This window comes from Bacillus rossius, chromosome 3 (genome assembly GCF_032445375.1).
Source record: "Bacillus rossius redtenbacheri isolate Brsri chromosome 3, Brsri_v3, whole genome shotgun sequence".
Classification (NCBI taxonomy): Eukaryota; Metazoa; Arthropoda; class Insecta; order Phasmatodea; family Bacillidae; genus Bacillus; species Bacillus rossius.
The window spans coordinates 36,656,929-36,680,848 of record NC_086332.1 but is presented as its reverse complement, the minus strand read 5'-3'; the positions used below and the strand labels follow the sequence as shown (position 1 = coordinate 36,680,848).

General features: G+C 39.0%; 1 protein-coding gene across 1 annotated transcript in view; it reads left to right on the top strand.

Annotated features, from left to right (window-relative positions):
* LOC134530526 (NBAS subunit of NRZ tethering complex-like) overlaps positions 1-19,248 on the top strand; it is a 91,223-nt gene extending 71,975 nt beyond the window's left edge. The window contains exons 32-41 of the mRNA XM_063365422.1: positions 1,009-1,169; positions 2,138-2,319; positions 5,751-5,956; positions 8,167-8,289; positions 8,601-8,774; positions 10,982-11,177; positions 12,664-12,887; positions 13,911-14,031; positions 15,929-16,057; positions 16,734-19,248. Of these exons, the coding sequence (XP_063221492.1) occupies positions 1,009-1,169; positions 2,138-2,319; positions 5,751-5,956; positions 8,167-8,289; positions 8,601-8,774; positions 10,982-11,177; positions 12,664-12,887; positions 13,911-14,031; positions 15,929-16,057; positions 16,734-17,006 (1,789 nt within the window). The 3' untranslated portion in view covers positions 17,007-19,248. The remainder of the gene's footprint in view (positions 1-1,008; positions 1,170-2,137; positions 2,320-5,750; positions 5,957-8,166; positions 8,290-8,600; positions 8,775-10,981; positions 11,178-12,663; positions 12,888-13,910; positions 14,032-15,928; positions 16,058-16,733) is intronic.
* The last annotated feature ends 4,672 nt before the right edge of the window (positions 19,249-23,920 follow it).

Genomic DNA, 23,920 nt, shown 5'->3' with positions numbered 1-23,920 from the left:
TGAGTTGTTGGTGGCCATAGAAAATGACACTCACAGTTTGTATGTCTGGTGGCCATAGAGAAATGACACTCACAGGTTGTATCTCTACCAGACGGCAATCTTGCACTAAAAACATTTTTCACAATCACAGCCAATTTATAAAAAACCTTAATGAATTATACACCTAAACCTTCCTCATGAATAACACTGTTCATGGTGAAAACTATGAAAATCCATTTGGTAGTTTTTGAGTTTATTGCGTTCAGACAGACAAACGCGGCGGGAAGACTTTCTTTTATTCCTGTTATCCGATTTTAATGAAACAAAGCCTAGATTCTCCTCACAGTTACACTCTGTCCACCTGTGAAAACTACATGAGAATCTAGTTCAGTAGTTTCGGAGATGTGCGCTAATAGACAGAAGAAGAGAATTCTAAAAATCGCCGATTTGTGTACTATTACTCTTCTTTTGTCACCCCCTTTCCTTTTTATTACTTTTCTTTCAATGTGCAGACATACCGAGTTCTGCTGTTTTATTATATGTTTAGATAGTATCTTGTCCAGAAGTGCATCTTATAGCTTGTACGAATATTCATTCGGGTCATCTTAAAACTGTTGTGAGCACAACCACACCATGAAGCTCGGTACTGCTCCCAACCAGTGGCCATAGCCAGGATTTGTGTTGTGTATGGGGGGGGTGTTAAGAAGCATGCATCCCCCCCCCCCCCGTATTAAAGCCGTGGTTGGGGGGGGTGGGGGTTCTTCCCTCGGTAAAAATTTGGATTGTAAGGTGTAAAATAGTGCTATTTTAGCAGTTTTCGGTACTTAAATTTAAATATTGTAATGGTAAACATTTTATTAATTTTAATATGGAATTTGAGTGATGAATAAGAAATTAATTAAAGATTTGGTGCTAAGGGGGGGGGGGGGGGTTCAACCCCTAAAACCCCTTCCTGGCTACGCCCCTGCTCCCAACTGGTAGGGGACAGTGATCGCTCAGTGACCCTGGGTGGTTGGTCTGCTGTTTCAGGCTGCATCAGGACGTGCTCCCTTGCCTGGACGGAAAGGACCACCAACTGCTGGTGCTGTACTTCACGCTGCTCGGCCTGGTGTGTCCGGACAGCGCCGTGCACGCTTTGGTCCCCAGAGAACATCTGAAGCTCATCAAGAAAGTGAAAGCCACATCGCAAAGTATTTACGAATCATGAGTTTTAATTTCTCGGGAGTTACGTTCTCGTCGACGGAGAAGTTGTGTTCGAGGCAAAGACGTGACGCTGACTAGGGACAGAGACGTAGCCCGGGGGGGGGGGGGGGGGGGAGGTCTGGGAGTCCGCACCCCTCCCTTCTGGAATTAAAAATAACAAAATAACCATACTAAAATATAATTAGAAATATAATTAGAAAATAACACCAAGGTTACATACAAAGATATCATTTTTTTTAAATTGATGAAGTATGTTTGGCAAATGGTAGACTGCTTAATCCTAGGTTTTTTTTTTTTTTCATATTTGCATTAATTTTTGCTATGTGATAAAAATATCTCAGTATGCACAAAACAGTAACTGAGATTATTTATTGGTGAACACTTAAATTTCCATTCATATAATGAAAGTGAATTTGTGAAGTAAAATACTTAAAAATATATACCCATGTGACAGAAATTAACTTTTACTTAATTCTATTTATGTAATAATTTATATTTTAATTTTTAAAAGTACATTTTACTTTAAGTAAGATAAATAATAAACAATTAGCTGTGGTTACTAATACTACTTACTTCAAATTTACTATTGTTATAGTCAAAGGTGTATCCAGCTCTAAACAAGAATGGAAGAATGGGGGGGAAAGGGGGGGGGGGGTTAAAATTTAACCTCTTTAGAGGGGAGGAGGGTCCATGATGCCATAAAATAATAAACAATTACAAATTTAGAATATTTATTTAAAAAAATTCTTTAGAAAAATAGTTGGTGATTACATAGTTACAAATATTTCTTTTATTACAGCTTGCTCCGTGTTTTATTTATTTTCCACTTTGGAAGGAGAGGCATCTGCCCCCTCCCCCTTGGATATCCCCTTGCTTGTTTTGTATGTATACAATAATGACTAAAATAATGCATATTTTTTTGTTGTGTACATATATCATTTTTATCTATTCTCAGATATTGACTACTTACTTCTGATCGACCCATCAAGCAACGTTCTAGATGCTTTGAAGCCAGTAATATCCAGGGACAATGTGGGTCTCGTGGCCAAACTAGTGAAGTCACTGCACCAGTCACTCAACTGTTCTGTGCAAGTTGGCGTGCTCTACAGTACTTTGGCACAGAAAGAGTTCTTTGAGGCAAGTTTGACATTTAGTATTCTTCTATTATTTTAATGTTTTATCTCTATGAGCACATGTAATTAGGGTGCACTTGGCTGGCAAGAGTGTGAAATTTCATTTGTTATTTTATTGTACTTCAACCTCTAACTTACTAGGAGTAATAGTCTTAAGTAGTAATGGGGGATACAGATATAAACCGATAACGATACTTTAACGTATGTGATAACTATGTACAAGATTATACATACTGTGAATTGCAATAAAACCGAAATAACACTGAAAAACATGTCGTTACACTATATAACACCAAAATTCAAGTTATTATCCCACAAAGCACCAAAATGCAATTAAAATCATGAAACTTACCAGCATTTTAACACAAAATTTAACTCTAATGACAAATACCTAAATTCTAAATATTAAAATCAATGAAAGTAATATTTAGCATCATGATTGTACCACAATTTAATTATAAAAAAATATTCGAAAAAGTTTACTAATTATAGGGACCCCAGAAAATGGTAAATAAAACTGGCTCATTTCGGTGTAAAAAAATGACAAAAGCGGTGCAAAAAACCGGTGTAAAAATTAGCAAGCGGTGCAAAAAATCGGTGTAAAAATAAGCAATCAGTAGAGACCCCAAAAAATTGTGAAAAAATTTTGCCATTGGCGGTGTAAAAAAAACCTTATAGCCTTACTGCTTCCTTATTTGCCTGGCCAATTTTTGGGACATAAGTTTCTCTAAGAGTGTTGGCTGATGGCAAATCCCCTGCACCTAAAATGTATACATAACTTACAATATACTTATAAATAGGTAGCATTTATAAGGTTATCGCTGAAAAATATTAATGGGCTAATTTATTCAAAACAATTCTTAGCCAAACCTAACCTAACCTTTTCTAGATTAGGTACTGCTGGATTACAGAGTCAAACCATCAATCAATCAGTCAAAAATATATTGTGGTGTGCTCACCATTTCACAATGCAATCCATCCTATTTGTGTGTTTGTTAATCTGAGGTACTTGCATATTTATTTGAAGTAAAGGTAAGTTAATCGATAATATTGTAGGCCTACATATGCTTATGAACTTTTATTAGAGGGGGAAAACATTTCTAAATAAATAAGGCTAACCTTCAACATGGGTGTTACACTATTCCCTCATAGCTGGATGATCAGCTTTTTCCAAAGGAATGTTAACTTACATCATATTAACAAAATCAAAAAATAAATTCTTGTTTTCTGCACTTTCAAGCTTGTTTGCTTTATTCACGCTGTCGCCTATCGAGATTTGTTTAGACACGGTAGAATGCTTGACAAAATAATTGTCTTTTTTGTTTTGTTTTGTGTGTGTACTTTGCCACATGATTTTTGCACGTGTCTTTGCGTGTACAATCAAACCGCACGTTGCAGAACTTGCACATCATAATTTTGTCCCGCTGATCAAAAATATAAAATCATCCGATATTATCTCTCTTTCGCGATCAAACATTGTCGACGTTTTCGGCATCTTAGCCACAAATTCAATTGTATCACAAAACTTACAGAATGTGGACGGTATTTGTAAACACTCATAGAAATGTGCACGCAAAAATGACTGCCATCTTAGCTCAATGCGATTAAATTAGGTTAGAAAAATCGACACCAGTGCGCCTTGCGGCAGAAATGACCATTATTCAAAACACGAAAACTGTAGAGTCAATTTGTTATGTTGGTAGTGCGCACATATCGATTGTTGACAATTTTTACATTTTGTTTTCCTTTGCGATGGCAATATTTACTGCTTGTAAACAAAGTAATAAAAATACGTGGATTTCAGTAACGTGTCAAAACGAAGATAATATCACGGCACTAGTCTTTCAGTCTATGTTTATTTCACGCCTATGTTTATGATGGCGTAAATAAATAGAACTTACGACATAAGGACATTATTTTGTACGAAAAAGCGTGAATTTCGCGCGAAAATTCGTGAATTTTGCGACTATGTCAAAATCAAAGGAAAGTCGCAAAATTTGTTTAAAGTATCAAATTTTCGCGTTATTTCGTGAATTTCGCGCTTCACCATTTTTCGGGGTCTCTACTAATTAAATATAAAAAATTTTATGAGTTACTCATTTTGGCATTATGTCCTTAAAACATTTTTCAAACACAGAATTACTCGACAGATTAATGTTATTTGTTCCGAAAAGTTATACATACTACATTAGGCCTGTGGGAAGATTAGCTTTTTTAATTCAAATTGAATACAAATATCAAGTTATTCTCTAATACAAATATTGAATTAATAATAATTTTTTATTTCCCATTTTTTTTTTTACACTTTGATAACAATATTCACTTTATTAACCAGGAAATTTAGCACTCACGAAAGCAAGCTTGTATGCGAGTGCATCTAGTCACTTCAAATTACATGCGGTATTTTGACGATTGTAAACATTTGTAAATGTATAATATCTGAGAAATAAATATATAAAATATAACCTAAGAAACTTTACATTAGTTATATAAATATGAAATTTAAAAAGAGCAATTTATTAAAATTCAATATTATGTATAAACAAAAAATGTATAAATTATAACATTGTTACATGAATAAATGAAAATATAATTAAATAAAAATTAGTATTTAAGTAAAGTACAGGTGCAAAGTTATAACAATATCTAAAACTTACTTAAATACTAAAGCCATCTCTTCATCAGTTAAATTATCTAGCCAAATATTAACATAATTTTTAATTGTAAATAATTTTTAGTTTAGTTTTCCAAGAAGAATAACAACAATTTTTGGAAGCAAAAATTCTAATGATCTCGGAGATATTGTTTTATGAAATAGAGGGATTTTTAAATTTATATTCTGTCTATGCCGTGTAGGATTCAAATAGGTATATTGAAAAAGTGCAACATGTATCAGTCAAATTGCCTCTATTTCTGAGAAATTAGTATCACTAAGAACTTTTTTTCAATAATAACGTATCTTTTTTAATAAACATATTTCACAATAACTAAAAAACAACACTGAACTCTTTTGTTTCAAAAACAAAATTGGCCTGAAATAAAACCATAAAATCTTGTCTCTACCGTTAACTGGTAATAAAGTGATTTGATACTTGTGATAAATAATCACAGTGGAAGTCTTCAAAGATCAATTGTAATTTTTAAGTAATTATTCGGTATCATAAAAAAATAGTTTATTTAAAGGCTTTTTGGCAGATATAAACATATATATGTATTATCGCATAAAATTTGTGCATATGTAATGTTTTGCCTTTAACTAATTAATGAATACAAAATTCAGGGAAATTTACACATCACCACTTCTGTTACAAGCTCTACTAATGAGAGCATAATAACATACACACTCTGTACATTTCAACATGTTACCGAAAAAACTCCTGAAATAATTGTCCATAAACACAAAAACGTGGGCTGAGTGGCGAGGGCCTGAGCCAGGTGGAGGGTCAGCCGGCGGAGGACGGGTGGCTCCAGCAGTTCGAGAAGTGCAGCGTGCACTTCCCCAAGATGGCGCCGGCGGACGTGCTGAGCTGGGTGGCGGGCACCTGCTTCGCGGAGCGCAGCCCGGAGGTCATGACGGTGGAATGCCGCAAGGAGCTGGTGCTGCGGGCCGCCGGCCTCTGCTCCCAGCGCGCTGAGCCCGAGTGAGTGTTCTCAGCGTCCGGCGATCCTCTGTTTAAAATCTGGTTTCGCTGTTTTTGTAGCCACACATTACTGACGAGAGTGAGATAATACACCAAAATATTTTGTTTGATCAGGTTGGTGATCAACAGGAAAAATCCTGGAAGAGTCAGGGGATTTTTTTAGCAGAGTTTTTGCAGGCTGCCCTGTTGTTATATTAATGGTGTATGTATGGTTTTTTTGACAGAGGCGCGTGACAATTTGTTCGGGGTCGTCTGGCTGTTCGGTTGTGATAGGCAGGTTCAGCCGACTTAGATTATCATCGTCGCTTGAGAAACAACACTGCCTAAGTGACATTTCTTTTAAAAATTAGTTTTTTTGGTTTCCCCATGGAAACGTAAGTATTTTGTGTCTTCTTATGATGTGTTTCGCTGAAAATTCAACGGAATGGGCTGCTATGTTCTTTTTTGTAACACTGGCTATTATCATTCAGTTCCAGTATGGTGCATAAAATTATCAAGCGCTCTTGAAAAGTTTACTTTTTGTCAATTATGCGGTGTTGTTTAAGCGACGATATATTTCTAGATAGGGTTTGGGGAAAAAAGTCTGTAGAATTTTGGAGGGGAGGGGTGTATTCCCAATGAGGAATGCCTTGAAAATGGCTGTCAGAAGCCCCTGATCGGCCCTCTGAAGGGGGGGGGGGGGGGGGGGTCCTAGTGCGTGACGTTGGTTCTGCCTAGGTTATTCCTGGGCCGAGGGGGTTGTATCCGGGCTTGATTGGGGCTGGAAAGAAGATGGCGCATTCAGCCTTCGCTCGGCCGCAGTGCGGTCAAACCTTGACGTAGACACAGAGCTTCGTCAAGCGAGTCTCTCTCTACTGGAATGGGTCTTGGCTTATAAAGGGGGAAGTTCACAAGTGCTGGACTTCGGCCGGTGGGTTTTCTCCCCCTTGCCATGGTAATTGTTGATTGTCACTTATGAGCGGTTGGTTAGTTGCTGAATGGCTGCTCCTTATCTGGAGATGGTGCTGGCTGTACTGGGAGTCGCTTCCTTGCAGTAGATGCTAATTTGTAGGGTTTCCCGTTGATACCCCTTTCTCGAAAAGACACTTGTATTTTTTATATTTTCTTTTATAACTCAAGCATGGGGTTGACAACCTCCCACTACACGCTGGTCTTGGATTGATTATATTCTACTATCCAGACACCCATCACTCCATTACTTTGGCACTAGCTACGGCCTATGGGAAGGTAGGTTCTATGTCAACAACAGATCGCTCTCTCTCACTATCAGTATCTCTGCCAAACTCAGTCATAGCTTCGTCTGAGGGACTCTGCTGCGGGCGGACAGGTGTCGATCTCACGTGACGTGGTGAGTTTAACTCAGCTACTGAACGGCTGCCTTATAGTGTTTCCCTGACACCAACTGGCTCTGTTGTCAGTTGGTTGCCAACACTTACTTTAAAAAAGTAAACGACGTTTAGATTGTTGGGTTGCCTCTAAATACCGCACAGTTAGCTAATTTCCAAAGACAGTAAGAGCGTTAGTTATAGCATTGAGTTGCCACTCTTTATGTTACTTGCTTTCCAGTCGGTTGGGCTGGGGAGACTTCGTGGGTCCTTGGTCCCTGACCCAGGGCGGTTGGAGAGAGAGTGTGGTCGCCCTGGCAACAGGCGATGCTACTGTGGGCAGACAGCAAGGACTAGCTCGCCCAACTGCTACTGTCACATAAGTGTTTAGGAAGAGAGTGGCTGACGGCTTAATGACCAAAGGCGTTTGTGTCACTTCACACGTTACTGTTTAGAAACAAGATTTGATGGGGGGGAAATCCATTAATTCTTTTCTATTGTCATTATGCTCGAAAATTACTTAGTTTTCAACTTTTTATATTTTTTCTGTAACCTTTTCATTTTGAAAACTCTTAATTTACTACAATATGTTATTTCTCATTTGATAAAATATATGTTGTGAATATTGTTGGTATAATAGATATAATTACAACAAACCTTTGTAACTACTTAAGCACATGTATATTTTTTTTTATTAACACTTGTAAATATGTAACTGTAAAAATAATTGTATTTTACCTGCCATATTTTAGATTTAATTTTTATTGGACCTGAAAATACATAGTTTATCATCATAACATTAGAAATAAATTATAATAGGCTTTGCAAATGGTATTTTGTTAGTACTAACATTTTTTATTTAGGTATTTATTTTTATTCTTTCAGAAATGAATGGGACAGTTGTATTAAAACATTGAAAGAATGGGTGATGCATTTGGAAACAATGAGCAAACACCAACTGGACAATGTTACCAATTTGAATGATCCCCACTTCCGTCAACTGTACAGGTTAGTTTTACATCCTTAAGTAATGGCTAATATTTCAAGCAAGTAGTTACAAAATGAGAACATACTTAATGCAAAACTGATAAGGATTTAGAAATTTTTGCTTAAATTGTCAAATGAAATGAAATTTTAAAATTTTGTTTTAGTTTTGCAAACCTAATCCTGGGAAAAAATTTTGTTACTTAAGACATACTTTAAAAATTGAAAAATGTATTCAAATTAAATTATTATTGATTGAGTCTATTATATGAAGCAAAAAACAAACATAGTACATTTTTATTTTTGTTTGGTTTTAATGGTTTGTTGGTGTGCAGGCTGCTGGACCTGTCCAGGGGTAAGCCTAGCTCCGTCGACAACCTTCTCCAGAAAGCAATCCTGAGCCCAGTGTCGCTGGAGACGTTGAGGTGTTTCCTGAGCATGCTGCCGGAACCGGGGCTGCAGTTGGAGTCTATGCTTCTTGATTACCTGAAGAAGGCTCTGGAAATGAGGTATTCTCTGTGGCTGCAGGGAAAAAAGTTTGGGGAAATTGTTAGTTCAGAATTCAGGGAAATCCAGCAAAGGGTTTGGTTTTTCCGCATTTTGCTGGGAAATTTTTTGTAAATTTAGTGGTGTGTACAATCTGCACTAAATACTGGGATTTCTTATGTTCTCTCAGTGCTTGTATTGGAGAGGTAGGGGTGGTGTGGCAGGCTTCGATTGGTGATTGATGGGTCCTAGAGTGATGTGGCGCCAGTTGGCACCAAGGCTATGAGCGTTCTGTTACTTTACTGACTAGCCACGTTATTGATCGGCTGGTGGGCTCAGTAGGTGGCAGCAGGCAAGTCGCCAGGTGCAGTTTGGCAGGGCTTTCGTCCATAGCCAACCAGGCCAATATTCCTCCTGCTGCTTCACTCCCCCCTCCCTGTTACGGTAGGACATAAGGCCAGTTGGGGTAGGAGTAAAGATGAGGGGTGTTGAATGATGTACCCATCCTCCGATGTGACTGTTTTCCCGGCAGGCCAATTTTGCGGGGTACTTCCAGTCCCCAACCCAAACGTTCTGGTTGTGGCATATATGGAGGATAGATTCGCAGTGGGCTGTTTTCTTGTCAGACTAATTTTGCGGGGTACTCCAGCCACTGAGAAACGCTATTTCGGCAAGGAATGAAGCAGAGCACAAGTGTCGAACCCAGGACACCAAGCGATATTCCCTGTGCCCTCTTTCAGGGTTGGTGGAGCATCAGGGAAAGACCTAGGTGGGAGAGAGACAGCTTAAAGTCAATAATGAGATAGGTAAATTTCCTTATTGAAAAGAGGTAGGCGTGAATCTAGTGATGAGGGGTTTATTACAATTCTTAATACTCGACCTGCCCCCTGGCTGGTTGTGGAGGTACACCCTATCGTGCCAAACTGCCCTAACTCAACTGTAGCAGTGGCAGGTTTTTTGGCGTGGTTTTTATACTATCCTGGCGGAAGGGGTGATGTTTAGGGCGAGATGAAGGAGGGATGAAGGGCTTCAACCAAGGTTGGTGCACTTCGGCTTAGCTTGACCCACCCCTTCTTCCAAGGCACAAGAGGGGTGGCTAGCGGGTGGTTGTGCGGCAGGTTGCCGGCCTCCAAGGTCCTGTGGGCACATAGGGCGTTATGGCGGGGCAACTGACGTCGGTACCCTTTGGTGGCGTGGGCACGCGTCACTACTCTAGGATGTTCAGGGTAGAGTTCTGGCTCCTTTTAACCTTCTCTAAGCTTATCCATTTGGACATTGCCTCACACAGAAATTGTGTAATTTTTTTTATCATCTTACCTTTTTGCATGTATTGATTAGAATGATGTACCGTATTTAATCGCATAATGTCCGCCATCGCATAATGTCTGCACCTTTATTTTTAAATGCTTGAAATGGAATTTTTTAAAATCCGCATAAAGTCCGCACCAGACAAAGCAACCTTGGCCACCCCTGAAAGGCACAGTAACGGGATGTAAAATTACCGACGCTGTCAACAATGCTTTGACCTTGAGTTGTTCATTTCTCCGGAGCGGTCGCTGAGAGGGTTTTGTAGCGTGGTGAAACCGTCCGGACTCAGAAACTCGCACTCCACTGCGCAGCTGCCTGCGACGTCACGCGAGTTGCAAGGGGATGGGCTATATATAGCACAAGCCAGTACACGTCAACTCACACTACGTCACAAAGTAGGGGAGGTAGCGGAGAAGTGGTGGGGGTACATGCGCACTGTTTTTTTATACACAGTGGGCAAGGGACAGGGAGGGAGGCTCGCCGGCGCCGGCTAATGCAGACATTAGACATCTGCCCCGTGCCGTCAGTGGCCATCCCAATGAAAGATTAAAAAAATATCTTTTCACGCAAAGCGTTTATTTTGTGTAGGCTGTCTGTGGCTTCTGAACGTGGGAGCGCACACGCGAGTGAGAGAAGAAAAAAAATATGAGTGGCATCTTCCACTAATCGCCGGCACCCAATTATCTCGTCACCTGTCACATTTCTCACGTCCGCTGCGGAGGGTCGCCAGTCACCAGCGCTCTGTTAGTAAACTAATTATGAGAGAACAATATTTTTACTCTACACAAAATGTAAAATTTTGAGGAAAAAATTTTTTTTTCGGAGTTCACCTCATAATGACCGCACCCCATTTATTTTGTCAAAAATGTTGCCTAATTACTGCGGACATTATGCGAGTAAATACGGTAATCTGTGGTTTCAGAGTGATGCATGAAGATGAAGGCACAGCTCTGTTGAATGCGGTCCTGCTGAGGCTGAACGAGCTGGCGGACCGGGAGGACAGCTCCCTGCTGGAGGACGATGACGAAGCCACGGCGACCTGGCTGCAGCTGGAGCAGCTGTGCGGGGACCTGAGTCTGTCCGCTGCCGTCCGGCTCAACGCTCTGCAGCTGCTGCAAGTGAGAGCACGTCGACAGCGTCTGGCTGGCTTCAGGGTCTGCTTGTAATGGGTCATAGTGCATTTGCCCAAGGCACAAATCAGTATCATATCCCATTATGTGTTCAACGTGAGTTAAGTGGATGCGTAATGTGCAGTTATTTTCTTAATGCAGTATTTGCCTAGGTAAGGTACCACAGGATATTGTTAGGTAATGCACTGTAGTGATTGTAAAAATTAATGAACAACATTATATGTAACTGGAATTTTGTGTGTTTACATAAAGTGCAGAAAATCTAGTTTCAGTTCGTAAATCACCTCTGAACCCCAGTCTGAAATACCAGCCTTATTCTATCACTAGACAAGATTTTATGGTTTTATTTTTAGTTCAATTTCATTTTCAAAACAGAGTATTTTGGTTTTATTGTTTTTGTTTTTATAAGAGCTGTTTTGTAATACTTATTCAACCAAAATAGGTGTAAAATTAATATACTGCATTTTTACAGAAAAATGATATTTAGTAAATTGTACTAAAACAGAAATTCAGAACAATAAAATTAAATTAGTGAGCTTTTATGGTTTAAAATTGATTCAATAACATGTGCACAATAAAAAAATTAATTTTTCTCATCAATGCACAATTTCTGATCAATCTACAATTTTTTGTATTTTGTCCACAAATAATTCCTTGAATTTCAATATTGGAAGATTCCCTTTTTTATAATTTAGATTTAGTTTTGGTTTAATGATATTTATAGTCTCCATGATATAACTAGTATTTTGGTGCTATATGGTATATTAACTTGCATTTCGGTGTTATGTGGGTTTTGACATGCTTTTTGTTTATTTCAGTATGATCGCAATTCACCATGTAGTCTTGTCCCTATCTATCACATTTGAATCAAGATGCAGGGAAACAAGTCACAAGAAAAGTTTTGAAAACAAACTCAGCTAATATCTCCACACAAACATGTTTCATTAAACGTATATTATTATGCTTTAACAATCTGTTTTTAAAAAGAGATTATTGGGCTTTTTCTGTTACCTGTCTCAATGCATCTTGAGCATTGCCATGCTTTTCTGCAGCCTTGTTTTTGAATAGGAATCAGAATCATTTGGAATTGAGAATTGAAATCTTGGATTCAACTCCAAATGGGAATCAATTACAATATGTACTCAGCTCATTCATTAATTTTTTTGTGTGTGCTAGATATGCATTGCGGTTGAACATTTGAATTGTATATTTTTGTGTTTTAAGATATGGGTAGTAGAAAGTGAAGTATGTAGATGCCATTAATTTAAATTCCTTTTGGATGTGGATATATCCGTGGTAAGATTGTTTTTTCCACCAGAAATTTAAAAATAAGTGACACAAGGTCAGTTTTAAGGGGTTTCCTTGTTCTAGTGCTTTGTTCTGGTTGGGAGGACACACGAGTGTGGAACGTGGTTACGGGCAGGTGGTGGTTTGGTTTGCAAGCGAACGTGTCGTGTCGCGTGGTGCTCCGCAGAAGGTGAGCCGGTCGGCAGAAGACGATGACAGTGCGCTGCTGTACAACCACACGCAGGCGGTGGTGGCGACGGCCTGGCCCGACACCGTCATCACCGTCCAACTGTCGGACGTGGACTCCGGCAGCGCCCGAGCCGCGCTGTTTGAGCGCCTGGCCGGCCGCGCGGACTCGTGGGCCCACGTCACCTTGCTGCACCGCTTGCTGGAGCGCTGGCCCCTCTCAGAGTATGGCCTCCCTCTTTAATTACTGCCCAGAGTTTCATTTCCCAAGTACAGTTGCCATGCTGGATTAGCGATTTCCCCGGATTGTCGAATGTTGCCGTGGTTTAAATGATAATACCAATAAATTATTAATATTTTACAGTGTCTACAATTCTATGTACAAAAAGTTGTAATAACATAGTGTCTACAGGTTCAGAAAGTTACAAAGGCCATAAAAATTTAAAAAAAAAAAAAACTGAAGTACTGGTCACGAAACTTAAAATTTTCAGCTTAATTTTCTGTTTTGACATTTCACTTAATTTTTTTTTTTTTGCAATTTAAATGTAGATACATAGTTGGCAATGATTCACTTAAATTATGCAGTGCTGCCAAGTGTTAACGTACTTAATTTGAGTCCAGTATAGAGTCATAATTTCATTTGTGTTAGCTAGATCATTTTTAGTGATTACAGCTGAGGCGAATGAGCATAAAACTATAAAAGGAGGGTTAGCGACGAGCCTTGTAATCCAGCCAGGCATGTGACACGGCGCGTGACCCAGTGGCTGTGCAGGGCACCTGGCGCATGTCGCGGTCCTTTTATACCGATGGTGGTGATCAAACATAATTTAAAATAATTTGGTGTCTGAAAAACTGTTTGCAAAATTGAGGATACAAGAAATTAAAGTTTAGAAGAAAAAAAATTAAAAAATAAGGACTTATTTTAGTACTTCAAATCTTTACCATTATTAGCAAATAATAAAACTTAAAATTTTGTTTTTGAGTATAAATAGAAATACTAAATTTCAATTATAAAAAATTATTTCACAAAATAACTGTTTAGGTGTTTTTTTTTTTCTGTGTTAGGAAACTGTTATTGTTAACAACATATGTTTATTGATTAACTGTTCACATAAATCTTAAAAAGTAAACTTAACTGTCTGAACATTTTAAGGGTAGTGTAATATCTAAAAATTAGTCAAAATTTAGTTAAAGTATTCAATTTTCATACTATATATACGTATTCTAATTATTTTCTATCATGTGCAGTGTTGATTCATTCGCACCATGGATAACATTCATCTCCAAATTGCTACAGTTCCATGAAGATGAAGAAAGCATTGCAACTGTTTTGGAAGATATCTTCAAGAAGCACAATTTTTCTGAACCGGCAAGTATTTCTTTGTATGTATTATCCTTCTCCTCAGAGTCCCAGTATTCAACTACACATATTTTCATTCAATCGTACATGTTTTTGCGGTTTTGGAGCATGTTGTGTCGGAAACTTTGTGAGATGTGAAAATATTTTAGTTGCACCACCGTGTTGGTAGAGATCAGAATGGCTCTGTGAGCAAATGAGTGCGAGCAAATGGGTGCAAGTGGTCATTAAACTTACCAACGTGCCACGTACGCAAATACTAACAGAAGTCAGTTCCTTCGTCCCTCCCCCCCTTCCCCCTTCCCTTTCACTCTTTCTTCACTGCTGCAGTGCCAACGCCCATATCTTTTAGTGCATTGTCACCATCCCAACACACGCCCTGCTCAATAATGCTGCGTGACCTTGAACCACTAAAACTCACCTGCAGTGCGTCTTACCCTCTCTTCCCCGTGTACTCAACATGTACTGCCAATCAGCACTGCCCTCACTTCCCATTGGTTACCCTCCTCCAGCCAGATATGCGATAAAAGATGGTGTAGAAGTTGTGATTATAACTCGCCGCCTAACCACTGACTCGCCTCATCACCTCGATACTCTGCGCCCCAGCCTCTACCCATTGAAACTGCCTGCACGTTAAGATCTGGGACCTTTACTTATGAGAGCCTGCCCGCCGCCACTGCCGTCACCTGCCTTTCGCCGATAATGTTCGATTACAGGCACCCTGTCCTGAAAGGTAAATGTTTCAACTGTCTTTTTCCGTGGGTGTCAACCCCTCTGTCTACAGACACTCCTTGCGGCATTGTGCGGCCAGCACGACAGGATGTCATCAAGATAATCGCAGCAGTTCTGCCTCCTGTCAGGTGTCCTGTAACATTTGGCATTATAGGGGCATCTGTCAAAGTGTGTATCAAGGGGGGTCAGATTCTGTGATATGTGTTATTAGTTATTACAATAAACTACCTTGCAACGGAAATTGTCTCGATGAATCATTTACTGACTGGAACCTTGTGCATGCTGTGGCGAGAAATCCCTGCTACATTATGTACCTAGAAGAAACTCAGTCATGCCACTCGCACCTCGGCCTTGCTCTGCAAATCGACCACCTTGTGGCAAGATGGCCATCGAGACCCCGACAGGCATCGCAACCCCTCGTCACCCCCTTCCCGAGGAAGGGATCCAGAATAGAGGTGCAAGTCAGCATCTGGTAAGAAAACAAGTTTCAACAGTTTGTCACCCAGCGTGGAGCCAGGGCATCTTTGAGGACTTCAAGAGGCCAGACCTCGCCACACACCTTGAGAGAAGAGGGTATCTTAACTTAACTTCGATAGCAGGTACCAGAGGTTGCCGATCGTCTCTTAACAACCACAACTTCAGGGATTTGTCGAAACACTCCATGGCGCCCAAGAGCCAATTGAAGACCAAAAAAAATGGCCGACAACGACCTACTAGTCAACAATGGGAACCAAATGGAACCCCGAATCTGCACTGTGGCTGACTGCCAGGGTGAAGGCAACAATCTTACAGACTATCCACTGTGGTCAGCTGTTACACTACCTGTGTCTCAATTGGCCAGATGAGCTAAGAAACACAGACGACCTTAAGTTTTCGCACTGCTGTAGAAAGCCGACTGGATAGTCATGTGGCTTGCCAGTGAATTCTGGTAGCATTAGCATGCGATGGTGCACATTGGCTGTCTTTTGGTAGGCCACTCGTGATTGGGTGGACAAGTTCAGGCATACTTGATGGGCATCATGGTAAGAGTGAGCTCTATTTTCAAGCCGATTAGAACAGTAGAAGCTGGGCTCAACTCGGCTGGAGTCTCTAGTTTTATGTCTCGTGATAGTATTTTTCTTCATTTAAAATCATTTTTAGCTTGTACGCAATTTGAGCTAGTCATTTTGTGTTGCAGCATCTTCAGGCAGTCATAGAGCGTGTGAACAACAGTGCACCCCTGAACTTGCTCCTCCTGGTGTGTCTCCTTCCGGACCACAAGAGCCTACATGACAAGGCAGTCGCACTCATTCACAGTGCAAGTGGGGTGAGTGTACTCTCGGATGATGAAGGCAGTTATGAGGTGCAATTCCCACACTGTACTTTCCCCCAGTATCTTTGTAGTGCCAGTGGCACATACTTCACATTATTTTGATGCTTTTACTTTAAGCCCAATATGCAATATAACACTGTCTAGTATTCTCCATATTTCAGTATTACTTTGAGTTAATTGCCTACCATTAGCAATACAAGTGAACATTGGTGATAATCAACTAACACATAACCTTACTACATACATCATTTCTTTTATCGTCCTGCATTTTTCTAGAAAGTAGTAGAATATTGTGGAGTTTAATAAAAAAAAAAAAAGGAAGTCAAGGGTTTTTGTTTATTATTTTTAATTTTTATGTTACTCATACTTCATACTGAAAAGGGAATTTCATACTAGCAGATGTTTGGTTTGTCAGGACTGAAATTTTTTTTTATGTAATTTGAACCAAAAAGAATGCTATAAATGTTTTAAATGTTAATACCATTTCGTGTGACCGCCCTGGTAAGTGCAGTATTTGAATTTTGATCACAGCAAAACTTCTTGACAGGAAACTTAAAAAAAAGTGATTAAAAGTTGTTTGGTTTTCGTTTCTGAGTACATATTTATCACACATGTTAACGTTGCCGTCGTTCGAAGTAGTGGGTTGGTTCTGTCGGGTTGTGGCGGCCAGGAATCTGTGACCGGGCTGAGCCGGAAGGTGCTGGCCCTGGCGCTGGGGCGGGGCCTGCTGCCCCGCCTGGTGTCCAGCGCGGCCTACCCCGGCCTGGTGGAGCACGCTCTGGGCACGCCCGAGGACGTACCCGCGCTGGCGCGCCAGCTGTCGGCGGCCGGCCATGCGCCGGAGGCCGGCATGCTGCGCCTCCTGCACGCCGGGGCCCCCGCCGCGCTCGCCACCTTCTCCGCGGCGCTGGCCCTCGACCGCAGCTGTGCGCCCAGTAAGTGACAGAGCGGTCGGGCCCCCGTCCCCAGGCTCCTGTTCCTTGCCGGCCACTCTGCCGCTCGTGCTGCGTCTCCCTGGGGGCGATGTGTGCCTCCGAGAGATCAGGCGTACTTTGGATTTAAAAAGTGATCAATCTTGTTAATCTGTAAACCTCAGCATTTATAATGAAAACTCATTACAAGGTAGGGTAAGGTGGAAAAAAAAAAATATATTTTTTTGCACATACTGTTAAATTTTTCCTGTTTTGGAATTTTTTTTTTTGGTAGAAGAGTCTACTAGTGTATCAAACGAACATGGTTTTTAAAGTCAAATTAAATTTTTTAACTACAAAAAAAAATACTCCAGTTGACTTCCAAGTTGGGTAATCTCGAAGATTGGCCTATTTTGTATTTTGTTTCATGTTTAGAAGCTAAGGCCATTTGATGCTCAAACAGCAACCGAAAATTTTATATAAAAAAAACACTTCTACTGAAAATAATTCTTTTTGGCACATCCTACTGACCTAGGTGGATATCAAAGTACTTATTCTGGAAATTCTATAAACTTCTGTCACATTAAAAAAAAAAAATGTACCTAACATACTATGTGTACTCCAATATGTATTCCAAAATGATAGATTAAATATTTTTTCTAATTTCATGCAGCAAACATATTTTGAATGTTTTGAACTCAATGATTACAGCATTGAACAGCTTAGAACAATTTTTCATGTTATGCCTACTAAGGTAATAGTGAATTTTTTTGGCCATCAAACACTATTTTTTACTCCCTGCACTAATACATAGTCATGAAAATAATTTCAAACAAATTTAATAGTATGGAAGTTAAAATATTTTTTAATTACAACTCCCCCTGTTTTTACTGTAATAATTTTTACTGTAAGAATAATTTCATCTGAAATGGTGTTTCTTATTTTTAAGGTTTACAAACATTCTGAATGGATTTAATAGCTTGTCTACAAGGGGAATTATGAATTGTTTTGTCTTTCAACCTTTTTTTTTTTCCAACTGCTATAACTGTTGGTCGTATAAAAAATTATTTTGTACGAAAGTTGTAGACAGTAGTTTAAGGTTTATCAATGAATGAGAATGGATTTAATAGTGTGCGTGTTACAGAAATTATGATTTTTTTTTTTTTAAATTTACCTCTTTATTTTTTTCATTCCCTTGCTGAAATGGTTTGCTTTATAAAAATTGTTTCAGACAAAAATTTACAAGCAATTTACAATCAATTTAAATGAATCCGATGGTGTGTGTACTAAGAGAGATGAATTTTTTTTGTCTGTCTACCCTTGTTTTTTTCCAACCCTTGCTATAATGGTTGGTGGTATAAGAAATTATCTTGAACAAAAGTGGTAGATAATGTTTTAAGGTTTTACAATGAATAAGAACAGATTAAATAGTTAGCATGGTGCAGAAATCAAGATTTTTTTTTTAAATTTCTACCTATGTTTTTTTAAAATTCCCTTGTTGCAATTATTTGTTTTATCAAAAATTGTTTGAAACAAAAGTTTTAGATAAAATGTAAACGATGTACGAAAAAAAATTTTAACGGATTCAATTGTGTGCCTACTAAGGGAGTTATAAATTTTTTTTGTCCTCCAACCCTGGTATTTCCACCCCTTGCAGTTATGGTTTCTTATCAAAAATTTATTTAGACAAAAGTTTTTGGTATTACTCCTACAAGTTATAATACAGTCAAACAGATGAGATATTTGTCATATTATGGGAGTTTTAGCGATTTTTCTGTTTTTCAACAAAATTTCGCCTTTTGTACCCTTTTTATGGAATGTTGCCTATTAATAAACTCGACAGAGATTTTCTTTTACTATATTTTATGTATCACTTTAGAAGTGATTGATAAAAAATTGCGTAAGTTATAGTGTCCATAAAAATGTAATAAACTTTTGAGCTGATGATAGTTTTTGGTTCTATGGACCATGAAACAAAAACTATATAAAAATAATTTCCAGAAGTTGCACCATGGTAACTGCTACAATAAGTACTCCTTCTAAATCTACCTATAATAATGTAAGCAAATTCTTGTATAGTAAAAATAATTAAATTCAGATTCAGAACTACAAAAAAATATTGTATCTGTGCAAACTATTTTTTGTTAATTATTTATTATTTTTTGAACAGAAACTATGTATGTTTGTCTTGTTTCTAAATGTACAAGCAACATTTTGAAATTTTATTTGATCTAATATTTAAAAATTGTGAAATTATGTTTTTTTTTTATTGTTTTATGATACCCCATCTTACCCTAATTGAAAAAAAAAAAAAACCTACAGTTTTTAATAATAAAAGTACAGGATGTTGTAATGAATTTACATTATAGTGAAATGTTACTAAAAGCAAAACATCTTAGAGCCTATAGAGAACTGAAATTATATACTTCAAACTCTAAAAGTGGCAAATCCTTTAAAGAGAGGTATGTATGTAGGTATGTACTTTGAATTGAGGTCTAGTGAAAAATAAATATGCTGAATTGTTACATGATATAAAGTAATGAGGAAATGTAGTTTACTTTGCATTTTCAGAACACTTGCAAGCCTTCACTAGCTGAAGTTATGGAATTGGTGGGGAATCATGCCAAAGACTGGGAACAATAAACATGTACTCTTTCATTTAATTTTTTTTTCTCCCACACAGTATCTGCAATTGTGAGAAGTTTTTTTGCTAAGCCATTTATGAAGCTTTTAAATATTAAATGTTGTTGAGATGCTCAAGCTTACATTCTAGGATTGACTGTGGCTGTGATAACCCTTCTGGTGTTTGAATCTTGAATAGAGGCAGTGCATATGAGTGTGATTTATGGGTTTATATTTAGCTGAGTTTTTCTGGCATTTAAAAAGTTAAACCTTTCTAATCATTCTGTCCAAGAATATAATGGACATGGATTTCAAGTCTTAGGCCAGTATTCCGAGACACAGAAATAAGGGTTTAGGTGTTGAATATGCTACACCTGTACCCTAACCGTACTCCTAGTGTACGATAGGACACAGTCCCTTATATTTAGGGCTCAGATTTTGGCGTCCTATCCGTTGCCGATCTGTTTCCGAAATCCCGTGCATTTGCAGAGCTCACTTTTTCATTGATTTTATGTGGATGGTGCATTTGGCGCCATTAACTCTTATATACTATTTAATTTTGTATATATCGGGGGACTTACCAAATGTAGTGGTGGGCCAAATTAAACTTTATGATAGCCTAACTATTCTGGAATACATTTTTTACACTTAAGTGGTCATAACAAGAAATAATCACAACATAAAAAGTTCTTGAGAAAATTAAAATAAGTACATTTAATTAGTGTGACAGTGCTACTATCTCCTGGATTTTTGTCGTAACAAGTGTATCAAAAGTCACTTAACATCTGCTAAAATGTGTTGGAACTATTTTCGAGTCTCGCGCAGGGCACTGTTTATTAAAACAGTTGCTTTTCTGTTCCCTTACTAGAATTTGGTTTGGACACGTTCTGGAATGCAACCCGCGAGTTAGGTTACGGTTATGTCCCAACAAGGCAGTGCTTATTCGCTACCTTATTTGAACATCTTGAAATACCGTCCTTAAAGTATTGTTGTTTTCCAATTAACAGACAATAAAAAGGGTGTAAAATATCAACTAGGAAATCACGTAAGAAAAATGTGCTGGGATGTCAAATTAAATCTTGAATATTACTATATTAAAATTACCTGAAAACTGATAAAAAAAATCATTTATAGTGTGTGTGTGTCATGTTACTCATCTCAAAGTTTCACAGTTCTCAAAAGTAATACAGTAAACTCCCGGTATACCGCGCCCCGATAGATCGCGGAATCGGGTATATCGCGGGTCAAACCATGTCCCCCAATCAGAAATGAAAAATAATAATAATAATAATAATAATAACACAGTAGAACCTCGTTAATTCGTGATGGTCGGGACCGAGAATTTCACGGACTAGCGATTAAAAGCCCGAAAGGTCTTGTCAAGCTTCTCAGACACCGGCGTGCAGCTGGGTTAAGGCCAAGGTCATGTGACGTAACAACTACCGAGGCTTACTGCGCCTTGGCAACAGATGGATAAAAAATGGTAAACTCTCCATTATTCGTGTTAATTGGGACCCGACGATGCCCGGATAGTTAAAATCCTGTAAAAAAAAAAGTAATAAACCCGGATAATCCGTTCACGGTAAGGGCCGTCTTCGAATTAGTCTCGGCTTAAAACAATACGGCACTGCCTAGCCATTAGTTCACGGTCATTTACAACAGCCGAAGAGAGAAAGATAAGATCGGGCTGAACTTGCACACATAAATTTTGGGTAGCCCCCCCCCCCCCCCCCCCCCCCCCCCTTCCCCTCCCACTCGTCCAGCCGAATGCCAGCCAGACACGTCACTCGCCAGGCGCCTGCCCTGCATTGGCGGGTGGAAACAAACAAAGGGAGACGGGAAGCAGAAGTCAGGACATCCCCCTCAAGTTTAAAGAGTGACAAATGTGACAGCTGAAAGGGGGACGACACAAAGGGTCGGTACAAACAGCGTTGCAGCACAGTGTCCTTATTTATTCTGTGGTTGCAGAGTTTGGCGGCCCACGCAATGGCTTGCAGTGTTTGTCGGACGCCGGCCCGCGTGACGTTAATTTTAAGCGCTGACAATTTTTACTTCTCTTTTTTTTTCTGCACTTTTAAATCGTCCCGGATTATCCGATTCCCGAATTAGCGCGTCACGGATTAACGAGGTTCTACTGTAATAATAATGGAATAAATGGTTGACAGCCGATTAGGATAATTTTGCGTTGTAACTCACAAACTAAGCATCGGGCAGAAAAAAGCCTAGGCGTAGAAAATGTCCGCAGTGAAATTCTAAACAAGATATCTCCGTACATTATTCCTCTATCTTGTAGTGTTTTCAAATTATGGTCCAATCCAGCCCAGTGTTATTTTCTGAAACACTAGTTCTTAACATTTTTTTTTAACCCACAAATAAAGCATCGGACAGGGGACCCGATAAAGCCCACCGTCCAGCGACATTATCCAGCATGACTCGGCTGGGGATTGATTTTGGATAGGTTTGGTTGACGGCAAGCGCTGGGTGAGGAGAGGCGAGCCGAGTATATGCGACCAAGACACCCGGGTAGACGGGGGGAGTGGAATATAAGCGCCAGTGATGAGAGGGGCGATTAAGCCGAAAGGGGGGAAGTCTGGTGACCTTGAGTAGTTTACTCATTTCCGTCTGCACACTTCTCGTGTTCACGTGTGTTGACAAGCGTAGACACAAATATTTTGTTATAACTTGAACCTACAGACGTAATATTATTCGTTGTATTATACACGTTCATCTTTTTACTTTGGTATAATGTTTTAACATTAAATAGTAAAGTAAATCAACTAGCGTATTTTTAATCTTTGCCGAGGAATTCCCAGTGGTCCAATACTTACGTGAACCATACTGTACCAATTTTGTCGTGAGGTAGTAAACAAGCCCCAGAAATGTTTATATGTAGCGGCCTCCCGACCTTTAACCAGAGGCTGGGGAATATAACACTTGCCGATCCGAGCCACACACACTCAGCAACTCGACACAGCGTTTGATGGAATAAGTAAAGACAACGTTTAACAGACTTTTTAATACGGCGCCACTGATTGCGCTAAAATTATTTTGGCGCAATTTTTGTATCCCACATGTGACCATTTATAATTTACTGTAAGCATGGATAACAAAGTTTACACGATAGACGATTCTTTATTTTATATTGTACGAATGCTAGAATCGTTTTTCACGTATCTGCTGCATACTTCTGCAAAAGACACGCTATCTGTAAGTACCTAAATCTAGAATTTTTATTTTGTCAATCAAACTCGGTACTTTGCGATTCATATTAGGTTTGAAGTATTACTATGGCCTTTCTATTTAGAAGACTTTGACCGCAGAATCGTGTGTAACCGCACACACTGCACTTACTTTGTTACGGACACTCAGACGAAGCAGATACTGTGGCTGACACCACGAGACTGGCAGCAGCTTGTGTGCCGCACGTGTTTATGGCGGCGTGTGGCGCGCTCGTAGGCCGTGCGACAAACTGTGCGCGGCATGCAAAAAAAAAAAATTCAACATTTAATATTTATCTTTAAAATTTATTATTTTTATTTTTTCACCCGCGTTTAGTGAAAACTGCGGATGCAAAGTCCGCACAAAGGCGGGCCGTCTATACTGTGCGTGCTTGCCGACCTATTAGAACACAGGCGGTGTTTTATGCCTTTTGACCTTGGTCACATCGAAACATCGCGGTTATGCAACAACGCGGGTGAAAGTTATGTCCCCCGACAACCGCGTTAAATAGGGAGTGTACTGTACTTGCAAACAAAAAACGTTTATTTCTGAATACTTACAGCCACATAAACTTGTTTACAATCACTGTTGACAGATAAACAGGTCAAAAGGTTATGTATACCATACCTTTGGTTCTAATTTTGAGAACTGTCACATTTGAGACAAGCTACATGAAACAGACTTAAATGTAATATAACCTGCCTGTTTAAAACATTATCAAGGGCAAGAAACAAATAACTTGAATTCTGTTTGTCATAAATTCTCACTTGTTTCTGTTTAAAAATGGCAAAAATTCACTCCAGTGGACAAAAATGACATGTGTTTGTACTTTATTAATACTGTAAAATTTTGTACTTGTTTGTGTGACTGGAATCAGTACAGTAGAGTTTCTGTACTACTATTATCTTGTCATCAAAGTAGTAAAATAAAATTACAGACTCAACAACTAAATCATGTAGTTGAGCAATGCCTTTATGTTTTACTATATATTTTGTACACATTCTTAACTGTGTAGTTCAAAGCTTAATTTTTCCTGCTCATCCTTTAGTTTAATCGCTGTCTCATAATTTTTGCAACAGCCACATATGCTGAGGTAGTCACATCT